Consider the following 16582-nt stretch of genomic DNA (forward strand, 5'->3'; position numbering starts at 1 on the left):
GAATGGGATTGCTCAGAGAACAGGCATAGACATAATGGGCCGAATGGCGTCCTTCCCTGTCACTGGGAAAACATGAAAATACGTGTTACGTAATGTGACAGTACATGATGTACAATACATACTGTACAGTACCCTGCTACAGTAATCCCATCAATGCTATAACCCTGCTCTTTCTATCAATGGGTTAAGCTCTGTTCTTTCCCCATGGAGCTACAAATTATTCATTCAGTTGTCTCACCACAACAAACCATGTGAGATTGCTGATCTGTGGTAATAGCTAGCGCGCTGAGGAGAAGGGGGAGGCTATTCGGCCCCTTGGGTCCATTCTGTTATTCAGTAAAATTGTGGCTGATCTGAACTTGGCCTCAGCTCCACTCTCGCCCTGAACTCTGTGGCTCAACACCCTGTCCATCTCGGTCTTGCATCAGAAACTACAGAGAGTTGTTTGAAAGGTCCCAGCTCCAAATGGGAACATCCAAATGGGATCAGCCTCGTTGCTGCACAACAGGGCGACCTGGCCCCGCCCCTCCCTGTCAGCCTCAAGGGGAGGCGGGTCCTTTACGTCACCAGATGGACATATGAAAAGCACAATCGGAGAGTGGGGGGGGGGGTTGCTTTGTTACGGGCGGGCAGCTGGACCAATGGCAGTGCACAGAAGGCGGGATGCATCCCACACATGATGGACAACAGGACGAACCAATCAGCGCGCGGCTCCGGGACTACGGGCAGGCAGGTAGACCAATGGCGACGGGAAGAAGGCGGCACCTTGCGTGGTTTTCGCCGCTTGTGAAGTCAGGTGGAATCAATGTAGCGAGGAGGGAAGGTGGCGGAGCGGAGTCTTGACCGGGTTGGGAGCCTCCTGAGTCCGGTACCAGGTAGCAGCGACCCCGGGTGAGGCTGGTGTACTCTCCTCGGCTCAATCTCAGCGAGAAGTTCCAGTGAGTGGGGCGGAGAGGTGTCCGGGAGAGGAGTTAGTTGTTTAAGTTTCACTCGTCGATACCAGAAGTTGTTGACACTTTGTTGCGAAGTCCTGTAACACTAACCAGACTTTTGCTTCTGTTTCACCGGGGGGGCAGCCTGTCTCGTCGTCGCCTGAGGTTTGGGAGCCAGCATGTCGCTGCTGGAGCAGAGCCAGCACTGGTATCCGACCCACGTCAAGGTGGTGGTGATGCGGGCCCGCGGGCTGCGCAGCAAGGGCAAGGATGGCACCAACGACGCCTTTGTCATCATGCAGCTGGGCAAGGAAAAGTACTCCAGCTCGGTGGCCGAGAAGAGCAGGGAGCCGCTGTGGAGGGAGGAGGCCGAGTTCGAGCTGCCGGTGCTGCAGCAGGGCGGCAAGGAGCGAAGCACCCTGTACCTGATTGTCACTCACCGAGCCCTGGTGGGGCTGGACAAGTTCTTGGGCCAGGCGGTGATCGACCTGAGCGAGCTGTACCAGCACAAGAGCAGGAACAAAGTGGGGTAAGCTGTGTGCAAACTGCTTGTTGAGCAAAATTAACCCCCCCCCCCCCCGCAGAACTTTCCAATCTTTGGCTTTGATTTTTATTTGTAGAATTTTCCGCTTCTGATGGAAAATGCTTGAATCTAAGAGCTGGAAATGGGGCAAAACACGTGACAGGGACCTGGTGATTGGCAGCTCTGAGGTTTTCTGTAGTGAAGCGCAGGGCCTCCGACTAGCCAGGAGGGTCTGATCCCCAAAGGGTAGTGGAGCGCTGCTCCCTGACGGTGTAGCCTTGAGCTGAAGTCTGCTGCAGGGCATTTGCAAAGACTGGTATGCTTGCTGACAGCTCCTTAGTTCTTGTGTTACTCTCGGTTAACTCTGCAGAGGCAAAATGGTGTTTTCATCGGGAGCCTGACCTCTCATGTACATGAATTGAGAAATTGCATTGGGGCTCCCGGCCTCAACAGTTTGATCCATATTTTAAAGTAGTTGGGGGAATAGTTTTTTTTAGTTGTATGCATTCTTGTTGAGATATCTAACATAAGTGCCCAGAATGTTAATTGCTTCACCTTTTGACTCATTTGTAGTTGGTGGGAGACAGCTGACTATATTGCTCCTCTTTCGGATGAGTAATTATCCTAATACTAGAGTGTATTAAGTCAGGAGCAGAAAAGTTATGTTTGCAGTGCATTCTGTTCAGTCATTTTGTTCCTGCTCTGATATGCGCATTGTGGGGAAGGCCAGCATTTACTGACCTTCCCAAATCGTTCCTGAAGATGGTGGTGAGCTGCCTCCGTGAACCACAGCGGTCCTCCTGGTGAAATTACTCCCGTAGCGGAGTTCCATGGTTTAGACCCAGTAGCGATGAAGGACTGGTGATATATTCCCAAATCGGTCTGGTGTGTAACTTGGAAACCTGAAGATGGAGAGAGGTTTCGTTTTCACTACTAATGTAGTGGTCCTTGTACAAACAGCACTTGAACTGTACAGTGCAGCTGAGCAGCTTTTTATAGCTGTCTTAAGTCTGTTGGTATGGGACATCTATCTTGAGACTTGTTTGCATAATTTAATCTCTTGAGTTTATGGGTGAGGTTTCCAAATTACTTATTTTACATTAGGCAAAGGTCTAAGGTTGTCACCAATGCAGCAGAAATGGTTGCATTTAAGAGAAGTGCAAACTAGGAGGAAGTTGCAAACATTTCTTGGTTGGTGTACATTTATTTTTAGGAATAATTTAGTGAACTCTGCTTGCTATACTCTGTAAAGGACATCAATTGCAAAGTTTGGTGGTTGACCTAATTAGTTTAAAGCCTGGGGATTTGGGTTGAGGCCAGTGTGTGTTTGAGACTAGGAGTGCAGATGAGATGAATCAAACAGTGGTGATGAGAACTAAAGTACTTTGGAGGTGTGTAGGTGTGGTAGGGAAGCTGAACTGGAAACAATATGTAGTGACCACTGCTTGCCTTTCCGGTTTTAAAAAAAAAAGTAACAGAATTACCCTAATGTGCACCATGTGCTTGATTGGGCAAAATTTGACTACTACTGGAAGATTTTGAAGATTAAGTTTCAGAGGGGGAATTCCAGAACTTGTAGTCTCGGCATTAACGGTGGCATAATGCAATTTAAGACTTGCAGAATTGGGGTACTGTTGAGCTGGAGGAGGTTAAAGATTGGGAGGGGTTTCAGCTGTGGAAGAACCTGAAGATGAGGCTGAGAATCTGATGCATCACAGAAGGAGATGTAGGCAAGTTGTCAAAAGCACAGCTCAGAAAGCTAAGCCTTCAGGAGTACCTTGACAGGTTGTAAACTCATTATAGAGCAAAAATGAGTCCAACAGATCCATGCAAGGAACAAGATACTGGAGGAACTCAGCGGGTCAGGCAGCATCTGTGGAGGGGAATGGAGAGTTGAAGTTTTGGGTTGAGACCCTTCATCTGGACTGAGAGAGGGGAGATGGCCAGTATTTATATAAAAAAAAGGTGAAGGATTGAGGTCTCTGCTGTTTATGCTCTTCCAAATGGTCCATGATGGTGTTGCGTTCCACTCCTATCTCAGCCCAAGAACTACTACTTTTTCCTACATCCTTGATGAGTTGTGCAGTCTCCCCTCTGTTGCTCACCTGAGCTGTTGTGGTGATGAGCTACCTCATTCAAAGCCTTCTCTGGGCAAAAGTTTTACTCTTGGATTGATTGGTGACTTGTGTCTATCGTCGGATCCAGTTATTTTCGAATCCGCGGGTTCATTTAGGAGTCTAAGAATGAGTTGAAACCAACTGGGTGCTTCACAAAGTTTTATTGGAAAAATTTAAAACAAAGACATTCACAGAGCATATGGCACTGGCTTTACTACTAGGAGATGAGTCGAGACAAAGGAAATGAAAATGAGCTTGTGGGGGCGGGGGGGGGGGAAGAGCAAGATAAGTAAGAGAGATGGACGAGAGTGACTAACGAAAAACTACACCTTTTATACCTGAGATGAGAGGTACTCCTTAGCTAACAATAGTCCAATCAGAAAACCTATTAGATCCCTGTGTCAAAACCAACCAATGAGAAAACACGTATTCACCTGATGGATGAACCAATAAGCTAAGAAGTGGCCATTCCTTGTACAGCCACTTGAAGTGTATTAAACACTATACATATTTTTAAAAAAACTACTTAAAACAGTCAATTCCAACACTATGGAACCTGTTTGGGGTCTGTTTCAGGAAGGGAATTCCAGAGCTTTGGACCCAGAAAACAAGGGATGGACAGAGTGGCCGTGCCTGTGGTTTTCCTTCTGGGAAACCCTGAAGCACCTTGTGGCCGGTGAAGTACCTGTTGAAGTTTGGTCACTTGTAGGAAATATGTCAGTTGATTTGTGCACAGCAAGGTTCAACAAACCTCCATATGGTGATTTTCAGCGACGATGGAGGGATAAATATTGGCCATTCAGTTCACCGGAGGAGAGCCTCCTTCAAAAGTAATTGTGGCAACTAAGACAAGTTAGATTTTAAAATGAATTGCCTGCAGGTAAGTATTGGCTGTAATGTTATGGAGCGGAAATGGCAATATCCGATGGTTAGTTATGCAGTAACAGGAATGTGACGGGTAATAGACACGTGAGTTAGCAGGCAAGGGAGTGGCAAATATTGTCTTCCCTCAGCCAGTCCCTGCATTACATCATTCATGGTGAACCTGTTGTGCAGGGCCAAATACTTGCAACAGCTTTTTAAATGACTATAGTTCTGGCTTGTGATATTCCTAGTAAATTGGTCACGTGATTACCTCGGTTTTATTTTTGATGTTCACTGATCTCTGACCAGCTGCCTTCTGCTTATGGGATTGTTGGTGTGACCTACCATAAACTTGGGTTGTTCTCCCTAGAGTGTCGGAGGCTGAGGGGAGGTTTTTAAAATTGAGAGGCATAGATAGGGTAGACGGAATCTTTTCCCCAAGGTGGAAATGTCAAACAGCAGAGGATGTGCTTTTAAGATTAGAGGGGTTGAAGTATAAGGATGACGTGAGGGGCAAGTTTTTTTTTGTTATGCAGAAAGTGGTAGGTGCCTGGAATGAGGTACTGGGGTAGTAGTGGAAGCAGGCAGTCTGATGGAGTTTATAGATACATGAATATGGAGGGATATGGATGATACACAGGAGGAGGACATTTAGCATAAACTGGTATCAAGATCAGCACAACACCGTGGGCCGAATGGCCTGTCCAGTGCTGTACTGTTCTATGCTTTGTGGCCAGGGTATCTCCTCCCAGTACCATAATCTCTGCTCAAAGATCTGTGCCCATTCTATAGCAAGGTAGTGTGCAGGCTGCTCTTCTAACCATTTAGCTGTGACGGGGCCCTGATCCCTTCAAGGTTGCCAATGTACAAAGCAAAACTTTTGCCTCTCAAGCTTACCTTTTAAGGGCTGTGCTTTTGATGACTCGCCTACTTATCAAAACAACCAGCCTGCAATTTATTGAAATGACTAACCTATGGAAATCAGAACCTTCTCAAACCAAAACAGCCTTTCTTGGGCAGTAAAACACTCCATCATCCACATAATGTACTGTTTGTAGGACATCGTTCCATAATACAGCTTTGGCTTTTAGAATCATTGAATGGTATAGTACGGAACTGGGTACCTTAGTCCACTGACCATTGTACCTATCTATACTAGTCCCATTTACCTGCACTTGGTCTGTAACCTTTTATGCTTTGATACCATTTTAGCCTTTTTCACCCTTTACAGCCTGTATTTTGGGGATTTAATACAGTGTAAATTCTTTTGAGGTGTTTTAAGAACAGCTCCATCAGAAATTTGACCTAGATACCTGTGGTTAGGTCTCTGGCCCAGGAGTAGAAGTTGAAACCTTCTTGTTTTGAGCAAAAGTGCTCTCTACTGCTAAACACCAGTCTCAGTGGTGGGGTGATGTAAATAGGGGGTGTGCTAGAAGCCAGGTAAGCGAGTTGGCTGTGGGATTTGATTGGTTTGGTGGTTCAAGTACTGTCATACTGAAGCTTGACTGTTTTCACCTTGGGTTCATGAGAGCTGCAAGAGGGAACCAGGTGGATGTTTGGGAGGAGAGAACTTGTGCAAGGAAGGTGGGGTTTTTGTGTCGTGTTTGGAATTTTTGTGGAGGTCCACCCTGCCACAACTAAAAATATCCTGTGTGTGCAGATGCCAGGTGTGAGGATGAATGATAAGGAACCTGGACAGTAACTACACACACATTACACCTGGTGGTTTAACCAGGCTGTGAATGAGGCCTTGATAGGCAACAGATTCCTGAAAGTTGCTGGTGATTATACTCGTAATACTGAGGGGACGATGTTGTGGACAATGTCCCTTCCTACACCAGAGTCTGCCCCAGTAGGATGGAAGTTGGCTGGCTGAGCAGTTCTGGTGTGGGAGTTGTGCCAGACTCCTCGATACTCCTTCAGATCTGTCTAAGCCATTGAGGAAAATGGCTAAACTGGCAGACATGCTAATTCAGTGTCATCCAGGGACTCTAGTATGGTTAATGAGCAAAATAATGTCATAAAGATATAGAGGAGGATTTGGGTGCGAGTGGAGCTCACTTGGCTGACATTTCAACCACTATGCTGGCTGTGTTTGAACAGTGTTTCTGCATTGTTCCTCCAGAGCTTGCCTGCTCAGTTAGTGCGTACTGATCACTGACGAACCCTTATTTTTAAAGAGTTCTATGTTCATTTTAAATTGTGTGTTTGTATGTATTATGTACCTGTATGTAGGAACCTCCCTGGAAGTCAAACAAACCAGTAAACTTGTAATTAGCAACCAGATATGCAATGAATTGGTATACAGGTTGTTCAAAGTTTTCTTCTTGAAACTTCAGTGCTGTCTTTCATTTCCTTTGGACCTTCCAAATACTTTTTACACCTTTTGACTCAATTGTGAAGTACAGTCATTTATAGCAATGCCAGTAGCACCCGACTTTCACACAGTAGATTTTGCAAACTGATCAGTATTTGGTGGTGTTTGAGCAAGTATTATTGCCAAAGAGACGAGAAACCTTTGGTTAATGACCCTGGATGTTTCACCTACCATTGGAGTAGATAGTCTGGGATTTTAATCTCTAATTTTGAGGAACTACAGTGTGATAGTGCAGTGCTACTTCAGAATGTGTTGATAATGGGTTTGAACTTGGGACCTGTTAGACTTGGCACCAAATTCACCTGTTGACATTGAGTGCAAATGTTGATGATCTGCTGCATCCCCTCTTGCATGTCAGCTTTGGTCAGAAGGTGGCTTCAAGACAAGAGACTTAAACACAAGTCCATGCTAATGCCTCAGTCCTGAAGGAGTGCTGCACTGCCACACGTGCTGCCTTTTCAGATGAGATCTGTTTGTCTTCATTGCTACATGTAAAAGGATTCCATGATTTTATTTTTTGAATAGCTGTGGAGTTATCCCTGTACCTAAAATCTTAAAATACATCCACTTTCAGTGTTTAGTAAGTTGCTGCTGAATTGATAATGAGAAATTTTAAAGCTGTCTGTTTACTGCCTGTTTTTATAATCCTGCTTTTTCTTCTCTACCCCTTGTGTTATCCAGACTCCGCCAACCTGTGGTTTCTGTTACATGCCCAGAAACAAATGACGCACAGAGAATTTGTATTTAAGTGCTTGTATCCTTAAGGACACAAAATAGGAGTAAGCCTCTTGGTTTGATCATGGCTGATCTATGCTGGCCTCAACTCTTCTGTACCAGTTCCTCATAACCCTCAACTCGATCTTCCAAATATTTATCTACCTCCACCTTTTAACAATCTGGTCTCTGACATCTTCTGTGACAGACCATTCCAGAGATTCGTTATCCCAGAGAAGAAATTTCTCTGCACTTTTGTTTCAAATGACCAGCCCCTTGTGACTATATGCCCTGGTTCATGACTCTCCCACTAAAAGCTTAGAGACAGGTGCATGATTGTCATTGAGGGAAATTGCCAGCAAGCCCTGTGGTCTGCCAGGGATCTCTCCTGAGGATCTCTCAAAAGATTTGAGGTTGGCTGCCTGCTTACTCCTGGCAGTGTGTGACTTCCTGGGTGCTGTGGATGGATTGTTGGGTCCCAGCGCATTCTCTGCAGGTTGATGGAGATGGTGGATCCTTGCTTCGGGTCACATGACCCTAAGGGACTGCCTAAGGAGGCAAATGGTCGACAGAACTTTATCAGTCTTGTTGTAAAAACGAAACACATTGGGTGCCTTTTATTGGTTGCTGTCAGTTGAAAATGGGAAAATTGAAACCTTGGGTATTCATAAGGCTGTGGTATCTGATTTGTACCATATCTCGTGTGCCCAAGACATTGAGGGGGGGTGGACGGGGGGAGTTGCTGTTGTTAAGAGAATAAATAGGCAAAGTAACCTACCTTAAATTTCCGACTGGATTCGGAAGGAGAGGGATTTGGAAGTTGACAGGGCACTATCACAAACTGAAAACGTTGCTTTGGTGGTCTGTGTTTGAATGGAAATGATTAGTCACACATCACAAAACAGGCCCTTCGGTCCACACTAGCCACTGAACACCCATTTGCACCAATTCCATCTTGTCCCCACATTCCCATCAACCCCCCTCAGCAGATTCCATTGCTCATCCACACCAGGCAATTTAGTGGCCAATTAACCTACCAACCTCCACATCTTTGGGATGTGGGAGGACACTGGAGCACCTGAGATTAAACCCATGTGGTCACAGGGAGAACATGCAAACTCCACACAGGTGCAAGAGATTTTCCAGATGCTGGAATCTGGAGCAACACACAATGCTGGAGGAACTCAGCAGGTCAGGCAGCATCTATGGAGGGAAATGAACAGTCGACGTTTCAGGTCGAGGCACTTCGTCAGGACTGGAAAGGAAGAGGGCAGGAGCCAGAATAAGAAGATTGGGGAAGGAGCAGAGGCTGGCAGGTGATAGGTGGGGGAGTGATGTAAGAAGCTGAGAGGTGATAGGTAGAAGTGGTCCTGATGAAGAGTCTTGGGCCCGAAATGTCGACTGTTTATTTCCCTCCATAGATGCTGCCTGACCTGCTGAGTTCCTCCAGCATTTTGTGTGTGTTGCTCCAAACTTCACACAGACAATACTGGAGGTCAGGATCGAACCCAGGTTACTGGGGCTGTGTGGTGATGGCTCTACAAGCTGTGCCATTGTACTGCTGATTATATCTGTGAGCAAAGGCTGGGTTGGTTGGAGAACTTTGGTATATTGAGTGTTGGGTTCTGCAAAAGTGTGGATAAACTTCAGGAGGTAGTACTTGGGTGTTGGTTTACTGAGGAACAGAGTTTGAAGCTTGGATACAAGTTATAACTTTGCTTCCCTCTGATCCATTGGATAAATATTTTGCCAAGGTCCATGGTGCAGAAAGATCCCAGGATCAATGTTCATCCAGTTAGTAGATGAGTCAAAATTAATACTTGTGCAGAAATGGTGAAAGATAACTATTGCAAAGACCACATTTCAAAAGCAAATTGAGATTCAGTCTGTGTCACCACACCCAATATAAATACTTGATTGCTCTTCCACCAGCAGTAATCCCAAAGTTCAATCGGAAGGCAATGCTGATACATGCATTTGAATGTGAACTGACCATCTATAAATCATCTGTGATTTCCAGGAGCTGTGCTTTTTTTTAAACTGTTGCAATAGTAGTCAGAGGTAAAATTGTTAAATCAAACTTCTGTTTTAGAGGCTTTGAATTGACCAGATGCCTTTAAGATAAATTGATTTGTAAGACAAATATAGTTTTCCAATCTGACCTTTCCTCATGACTACAATTTGTAAGCTTCTACTGCACCCTCCTTCGGTGTAATCACATATTTCCCTTTAGTGTGGTGACTTGAACTGCTCTCATACTTAATTCCTTGGCTAATAAAGGAAAGCATCCCATCCCTTGGCCACTTTAGTGACCCTGTTCTGCTGTCTTCAAGGATCTCTTGATAAATACTCCAATCTTCCTCTGTACCTCACACTCAATAGCTGTCCATTTATACCTGTCTTGTTGCAACTCCCCAAATGAAGAGGTCAAATTCCATTTACCACTTTCCTTCTGAATTGACTGGATCCTCTATTTCCCTACACCTCACTGTCAATGAAAAGCAAGGGACCTAGTCCTGACCCCTATGGACTCGCACTGTTCCATTTACAAAAAACGGCCATCAACCATGACCCTTTTCCTGTTTGCCATTGAGCCAAGGGTTAAAGGAGTAGAAGAACACTGATGGGGTAGATGAGCGATGCAAAGAAACTTACCTGGAGCATAAACTGGTGTTGATCTGCTGGGCAGGCTGATCTATTTCTGTGCTGTAAATACTCTGCATTTTTTTGCATTTACAGCATTTAAGGGGGTGTATCACTTAAAATTAACATCATTTGAGCAATGATTTGGATTTGAGCCCTGCATTTACTTCCCTTGTGGCTTAGTTATTGAGAGCTGTATATATATTTTAGAAAAACAATCTAGTGGACATTGGACTCTGAATTATGTCAGGAAAGCAAACAGTTTTGTCTGTGGTCCCAGAGAAGGAAGGGATGAGGCAAAAAAAAGGAAGGTGATGACGTGTTGATGATTCTGTTCAAACTAGCCCAGGGCCATCTATTAGAACAACTACAGGTATTCTCAGTGGCAGCGGCAATGCATAATTAAACAGCCCCGTTCTTGGCAGCATTCCTACCCTATACGTCAGGTTCTCATGTTTGTACAGTGGAAAACTGAAGCAATGATGTGTAAACAAATACAGCGTTGTCCTCGAGCAAACAGGAGACTTGCATACCAACTTATACACGTAACATCAGGCCAGTTTCATCTGACTTGGATCAGAGCCTGGAGCTGAATTTGCAGTGAAAACAAATGCAAGTGACCATGAGCACTCTTGGAAGGATGTCATGGGTTACTCTTGTTTGGCAGGGAGGGTGGTGAAAAGTTAGCTTCAATGAGAGTGGTGATGCTTCACGAATCTCAGCTTCAGTTCAGGAATTGGGAAGAGCCACAACTTTGTCTGACATGATGGATAATTTTCACATTTCCTAAATGAAAGGAATGTGCTGCATTGTTGGAGAAGCTGGCTCGGGAGGTTGAACTGTAGCTGCATTGTCTTTTGGGAAGCGGTTAAAGATCCCCTGGTGCTATTTTAAAGGAAAGCAAGGCAGTTATCCTGGCTAATCTTTGTCACACGAGCTTCATATTTGGTTGTAATCTGCTTTGTGGGGTCTTGCACTGCTCAATTGATATTAAACAGGCGATTGCACTTTGAGATTCTTGGAGGTGGTGGAAGGAGTGATATGGATAATAGTATTTTTAATCTCCAGATCACTTGGATGTGTGTCGGGTGACTTCAGTTGATGGAATTATGGAGAGTTGGCACTTGGAAAATGTCCATACATTATAACCCCATCCATGGTCCCTGCTAGGACTCGTCCAGGTTGCAAATAAACACTTCTACCTGCAAAAACTCCAATAACTCAGCATGCTCAGGACTTTTGTGTTGGACTGGTGGATTTTCTGGGCTAATTCCCACTATGTCCCTTTCCACCCCCTCCTTCCACCCCCCCCCCCACAAACACTTTTTTAAGATGTTCCACAGTATTATAAATTCTCCAGTAAGTTCGTTGAGTCTTTGGGGAGGGAGCATAGGAACCATTGAGCCTTGGGGAGCATGGAAGATGTCACTTGGTGAGCCAGGTGCCAATCCATCAGGAATTCCAAATGTCGGATAGTAGATTATCAGATTTTTACTGTATTGTCTGAAAATCTGCCCATGCCCTCAGTCCAGTGTGCTCATCACTCTTCTTGCCTCATCTCCGGGAACATGCATTTGCTTTCCTGATGTGTTTTGCAGTCCATCAAAGATCCCCACCATCCGGGCCATGCCATCTTCTTGTAGCTACCATCGGGCAGGAGGTACAGAAGCCTGAAGTCCCACACCACCAGGTTCAGGAACAGCTCCTTCCCTTCAACCATTCGGTTCTTGAACCAACCGACACAACCCTAATCACCACCTCAGTATTAGCAACACTGTGACCACTTTGATCACTTAGAACAAAAACAACTTAATGTCCATTTTAGTGCAAATTGTGTTCTTTTAAAATTGTGTACAGTTTGTTTTTTGTCAATGCTGCTTGTATGATGCTATGTGCCTGTGAAACTGCTGTAAGTAAATTTTTCATGCATGACAGTGCACAATTTTTTTAATACTTAATTTGTTTTCCAATAAATAGTTTTCTCACAATCAAATAGAAAATTCTGTGAAAACTATAAATGTGTTGAAACACTGGTGATTAGTAAATGAGTTTACTGCCCCATGACCTGTTGTTTTTGTATTAGTTTTGTCCTGTAGACTCTGATCAGTACAATGGTGTCCTGAACCAGTTTTCAAGCTTCAGGTGTTCTGTAGATTCTTGTAATGCCACACCTCTGGAAACCTGATCATCTTTCTCCTTTAAGAATCTAATTACTGTGGAGCTCACTTGCTCCAATTTCTCCCTGTCAGTCTCCCTCTGCCCATTAAGCACCTTGCGATCTTTTACTGGGTCATACTGGAAATGTGTGCTTAATATGTACCTATCCAAGGCAACCTGGCATGGTGCATGCACTGTCCTTGAGAGCGGGACCAAGCAATGGCACTGACGATCCTTGGAAGGGTGAATGGTGGTGAGGTGGGGTTTGGTAAATGTCAAATGGCAGCTGTGGATGTAACCATTGGGAACAAGGTGTGGTTGGGGCATAACCTGATTGGTTTGTTCCCCTGACTGGTCATCTGTCTTGTTGTCTAGTTTTGTTCAGCATGTGTTGGAGAGCTCGTTTCCAAGATGAGCTCATTCATGCAACATTAGTTAGCCAGTGAAGAAGTGAGAGGCAGTAAGGATAACAAGGCAAGTACCTTGCTGTTTTAATGAAACTGATTACATGCAAGCCTTGGTTATAGGGAAGTTGAATTGATTTGCATTGAGCTGACTTTTTAGTAGAAGTGACTTGATTGTGTTGTAAACCACAAAGGTTGTTTGCTGGTAACACATGGATAGTTTCCTGATGTATTGTAGAAGGGAGAGGGAAGTTACTGTTCTGAGAGAAACTAAAAGAATGATCACCACCCTTCAATATAATGACTAATGCTTGTGTTTTGGCAGCCCTCCAGAATGGGTCCAGCATTGGTCCTGATCTCTGGTGCAACACTGGTGTGAGACTGTTTCTGTACCTTGCTCGGTGGCCACTGATTTGAGGATAGTGAGGACCGACCACTGGGATACCAACAGGGGTCACTGATATAAAACCCTTAGCCAAAGGTCTAAGGGGCAGACGAGCAGAAAGAGTGGTGTAAACAGTAGTCACACTGGGTTCAATCCTGACCTCTGATGCTGTCTGGGTGGGGTTGCACATTCTCCCTGTGACAACGTTGGTTTCTTCCCACGTCCCAAATCAGGTGGGTTGATGGGTTAATTGGCCCCTGTAAATTGCCCCTTGTGAGTGGTAGAATTTGGGTGGATTTGCTGGGCCAAAGGGCCTGTCCCTGTGCTGTAATGACTATGACCGAGTGGTGTAGATTGGGAGCATTCGGCTGATTCCATGCATAACTTCAAAAACTGGTGCTGGAAGGGGAGCTTGCTGGGTTATAGCTTGCGAGATAGGGTTTGTGCGAGATTGCTCATTCAGATGCAGCACCATGATTTTGGTGTTGATTCACCAAATTGACACCTGGGTTAAACTGAGGGAAGACTGCAGTAATGTGGTATTTATTCCTATCAGTTGGCAAGATCAAGGAATGCTCCAAACAAGGTGTGTGTGTCTGTACCCTGCGTAAAAAGGGTGCAATCTTAAAATTATAACCAGACTTCAGCCCTTGCATGTGATGTAATCTCCACTAGGTTAATGAATACTTGAGCAGTGAACTGTACTCTGATAGGATGATGTAATGGTTTCTATTGGAGTCACACAACAATAGAGATTGTGTTCCAGTGGTAAGTCAATGAAGCAACGTTATCTGTAATAACACTTGGACTGCACAGCAAAAATAAATCCCAAGGAACAGTAGGTATCCTGCAACTGTTAGAATATTAGATTCATAATTGTACAACATGGAAATAGGCCCTTCAGCCCAACTCATTCATGCTGACCAAGGTGCCCACCTGAGCTAATCCCATTTGGCTCATCTCTCTAAACCTTTACTATCCACATGCCTGTCAAATGCCTTCAGTTTGGGAATCAGATTTATTATCACTGACTTGTATGACGTGAAATTTGTTTTGCAGCAGTACGGTGCAAAGACATTAAAAATTACTATAAATTACAAAAATAGTGCAAAAGAAAATGTTCTTGGATCATTCAGAACTCTGGCGGAGGGGAAGAAGCTGTTCCTAAATCATTGAGTATGAGTCTTCACGCTCCTATACCACCTCCCCAATAGTGGTAATGAGGAGGGCATGTCCCGGATGGTGAGGGTCCTTAGTGATGGATGCCACCACCTCTTGAAGATGTCCTCAATGGTGGGGAGGATATCCTGAAAGGGAAAATGGAGTGCCATAGAAAAGTTTGTACGCCACGTGGACTATAGTGGTTTTAGAAAGTAGCTGAAGTAGCCAAGCATGGGTATAAATGCTGGCCTTGCCAACAACGTGCACATCCCAGCTTTTGATTTTTTAAAAAAACATTGGATTAAGTTTCACACATCTGAGTAATGCAATTTCTTTCCCATGGAATTGTTTAGGAATTGGATCAGATTCCCCAGTTGAAGGGGAATGAGAGTTCATTCGTGAGTAGATCCCTGCCCCTTTTCTGTAATTATCAGCTTGAAATGTTGGTGATCGTTCAACATCTCGTACAGGGTCATGTCCTGCTGTGGAGTACTGTTCCCGCTGTACACTGAACCCTAGGGTTCCACCCTGGTGGAATAATAAATGCAATTCAAGGTTCAGTCTGTGGAGGAAAAAAACAAAACTGCAGTTGCTGAACATCTGACAAAATCAGAAAATGCTGGAAACACTCAGCAGGTCGGGCAGCATCTGTGGGGAGAGAAACATCAGAACTGGTTCTGAAAGGGCCCCTCCCCCTCCCCCTCCCCCTCCCCCTCCCCCTCCCCCTCCCCCTCCCCCTCCCCCTCCCCCTCCCCCTCCCCCTCCCCCTCCCCCTCCCCCTCCCCCTCCCCCTCCCCCTCCCCCTCCCCCTCCCCCTCCCCCTCCCCCTCCCCCTCCCGAGTCTTTTCAGCATTTTCTGACTTTACTCTGGTCTGTGGAGGGCTGTTTGTAGAGTTCTTTTTGCAGGTAAAATTGGGGTTTTTGGTAATATTATTGAAGCCTAAGCCGCTTAATGTGTACAATGACCTTTCCCTCCATTGTTTTAAAAGATTGAAATCACTTTTCATTAGATAGTTGGTTGAAAGTTAATGGGTTTGAACCACAAATGAAGGCAAACCTCTGTGTCCAATCCAGTACATAAACCACTGGACCACAGCACACGACACATCTCTTGACCTTGCTGTGATTGATCATCCTCTGTAGGGCAGTAACCATGATTTGAGCTGTTGTATTTCTGGTGATTCTCCTGACACACAGTTCCACTCTACTCAGTTTCCTACTCCACTCCTAAACATTGATTCTTAGTTTCCCTTAAGTGCTGCCTGACCTATTGAGTTCCTCCAGCATTTTGTGTGTTGCTCTTTCTGGACCATCTCTCCATCTGAAACAGAATCATTATCCACCAGTCCAGTAGTCTGATAAATCTGGACCCTAATTAAGGAAAAATCATAACTACAGAATAACAGCCATCCTGCTCTGATTCCACTAGGTGCTCCAGATAAATTTGTTGTGCCACCTGTTCTCTCTCAACCTCTTTGTGATCATCTTCAACCTCCTTGTATTTTCTTTCTGAACCCCTTCTGTACAGTACATGAGTTGTGTGTATAGGGGAGAGATTGCCAAGGTTATAGCCTGAGTTTGGGTTTGTGCAGGACTGCTCGTTCAGAGCCAGCGCTGTGATTTTAGTGTTTATAAGAAAAGTAGATAACAATGATTAGAACAGCCAGATGGCCATTCGAGTCATCTGTTCCATCATTCGATAAGTTCATAGCTGATCTTTTACCTTGGGACCACTTTCCTGCACTAACCCTATATCCTTCAATTCCCTGAATATCTGTTTTCTTCTTTAATGAAAAAAAGTTACTGGCTTGTCTCGGGTAGAGGATTCCAAAGATTCCCTATTATCTAGATGAATTCCAATTTTATCTCTATCCGGAATAGCCAACCCATTTTGGGACTGGCCATGGTTCTCAACACCTCCGCCAGGGGAAGTGATGTTTCTGGGCAATGATGCCTGTAGCCCTTTAAGTAAAGCTGTAAACTGTTCTGAGAAGTTGCCATCAACCCAAAAGGTTAACTTTCAATAGACACTGCCCGATTTGATGAAGGTTTTTGGCCTTTCCTGTTATAAATGGAAACAATACTCTGGTAGTCCACCTGCGTTAAGTTTTTGTTTTGCTTCATGTTACCATTCAGCCAATGGAGTCTATTCTGTTTCTCGTCTATCCCATTCCCCTGTAACTCCGTCTCTCCCATATGCCTATCAACTATTCTCCCACTAGCCAGCTATGTATTTTGGTGGCCAGTATGCCTGACAAACAGCGTGTCTTTGGGATGTGACAAGGAAGCAGAGCACCTGAGGGGA

The 16582-nt window shown here is 44.8% G+C and overlaps 1 protein-coding gene across 3 annotated transcripts in view; it reads left to right on the plus strand.

Moving 5' to 3' along the window:
- Positions 1–781: 781 nt before the first annotated feature.
- LOC127584190 (rab11 family-interacting protein 1-like) overlaps positions 782–16582 on the plus strand; it is a 42703-nt gene continuing 26902 nt past the window's right edge. Inside the window, exons 1-2 of one of the 3 annotated variants that reach the window (XM_052040781.1) lie at positions 782–891; positions 1077–1461. In XM_052040781.1, coding sequence (XP_051896741.1) covers positions 1112–1461 — 350 coding nt within the window. In that variant the 5' untranslated portion in view covers positions 782–891; positions 1077–1111. Of the gene's footprint in view, positions 1462–16582 lie in introns of all 3 variants that reach the window. The other 2 variants (XM_052040780.1, XM_052040782.1) reach the window with 2 other exon arrangements.

The sequence above is a fragment of the Pristis pectinata genome, chromosome 29 (assembly GCF_009764475.1).
Source record: "Pristis pectinata isolate sPriPec2 chromosome 29, sPriPec2.1.pri, whole genome shotgun sequence".
Lineage (NCBI taxonomy): Eukaryota > Metazoa > Chordata > Chondrichthyes > Rhinopristiformes > Pristidae > Pristis > Pristis pectinata.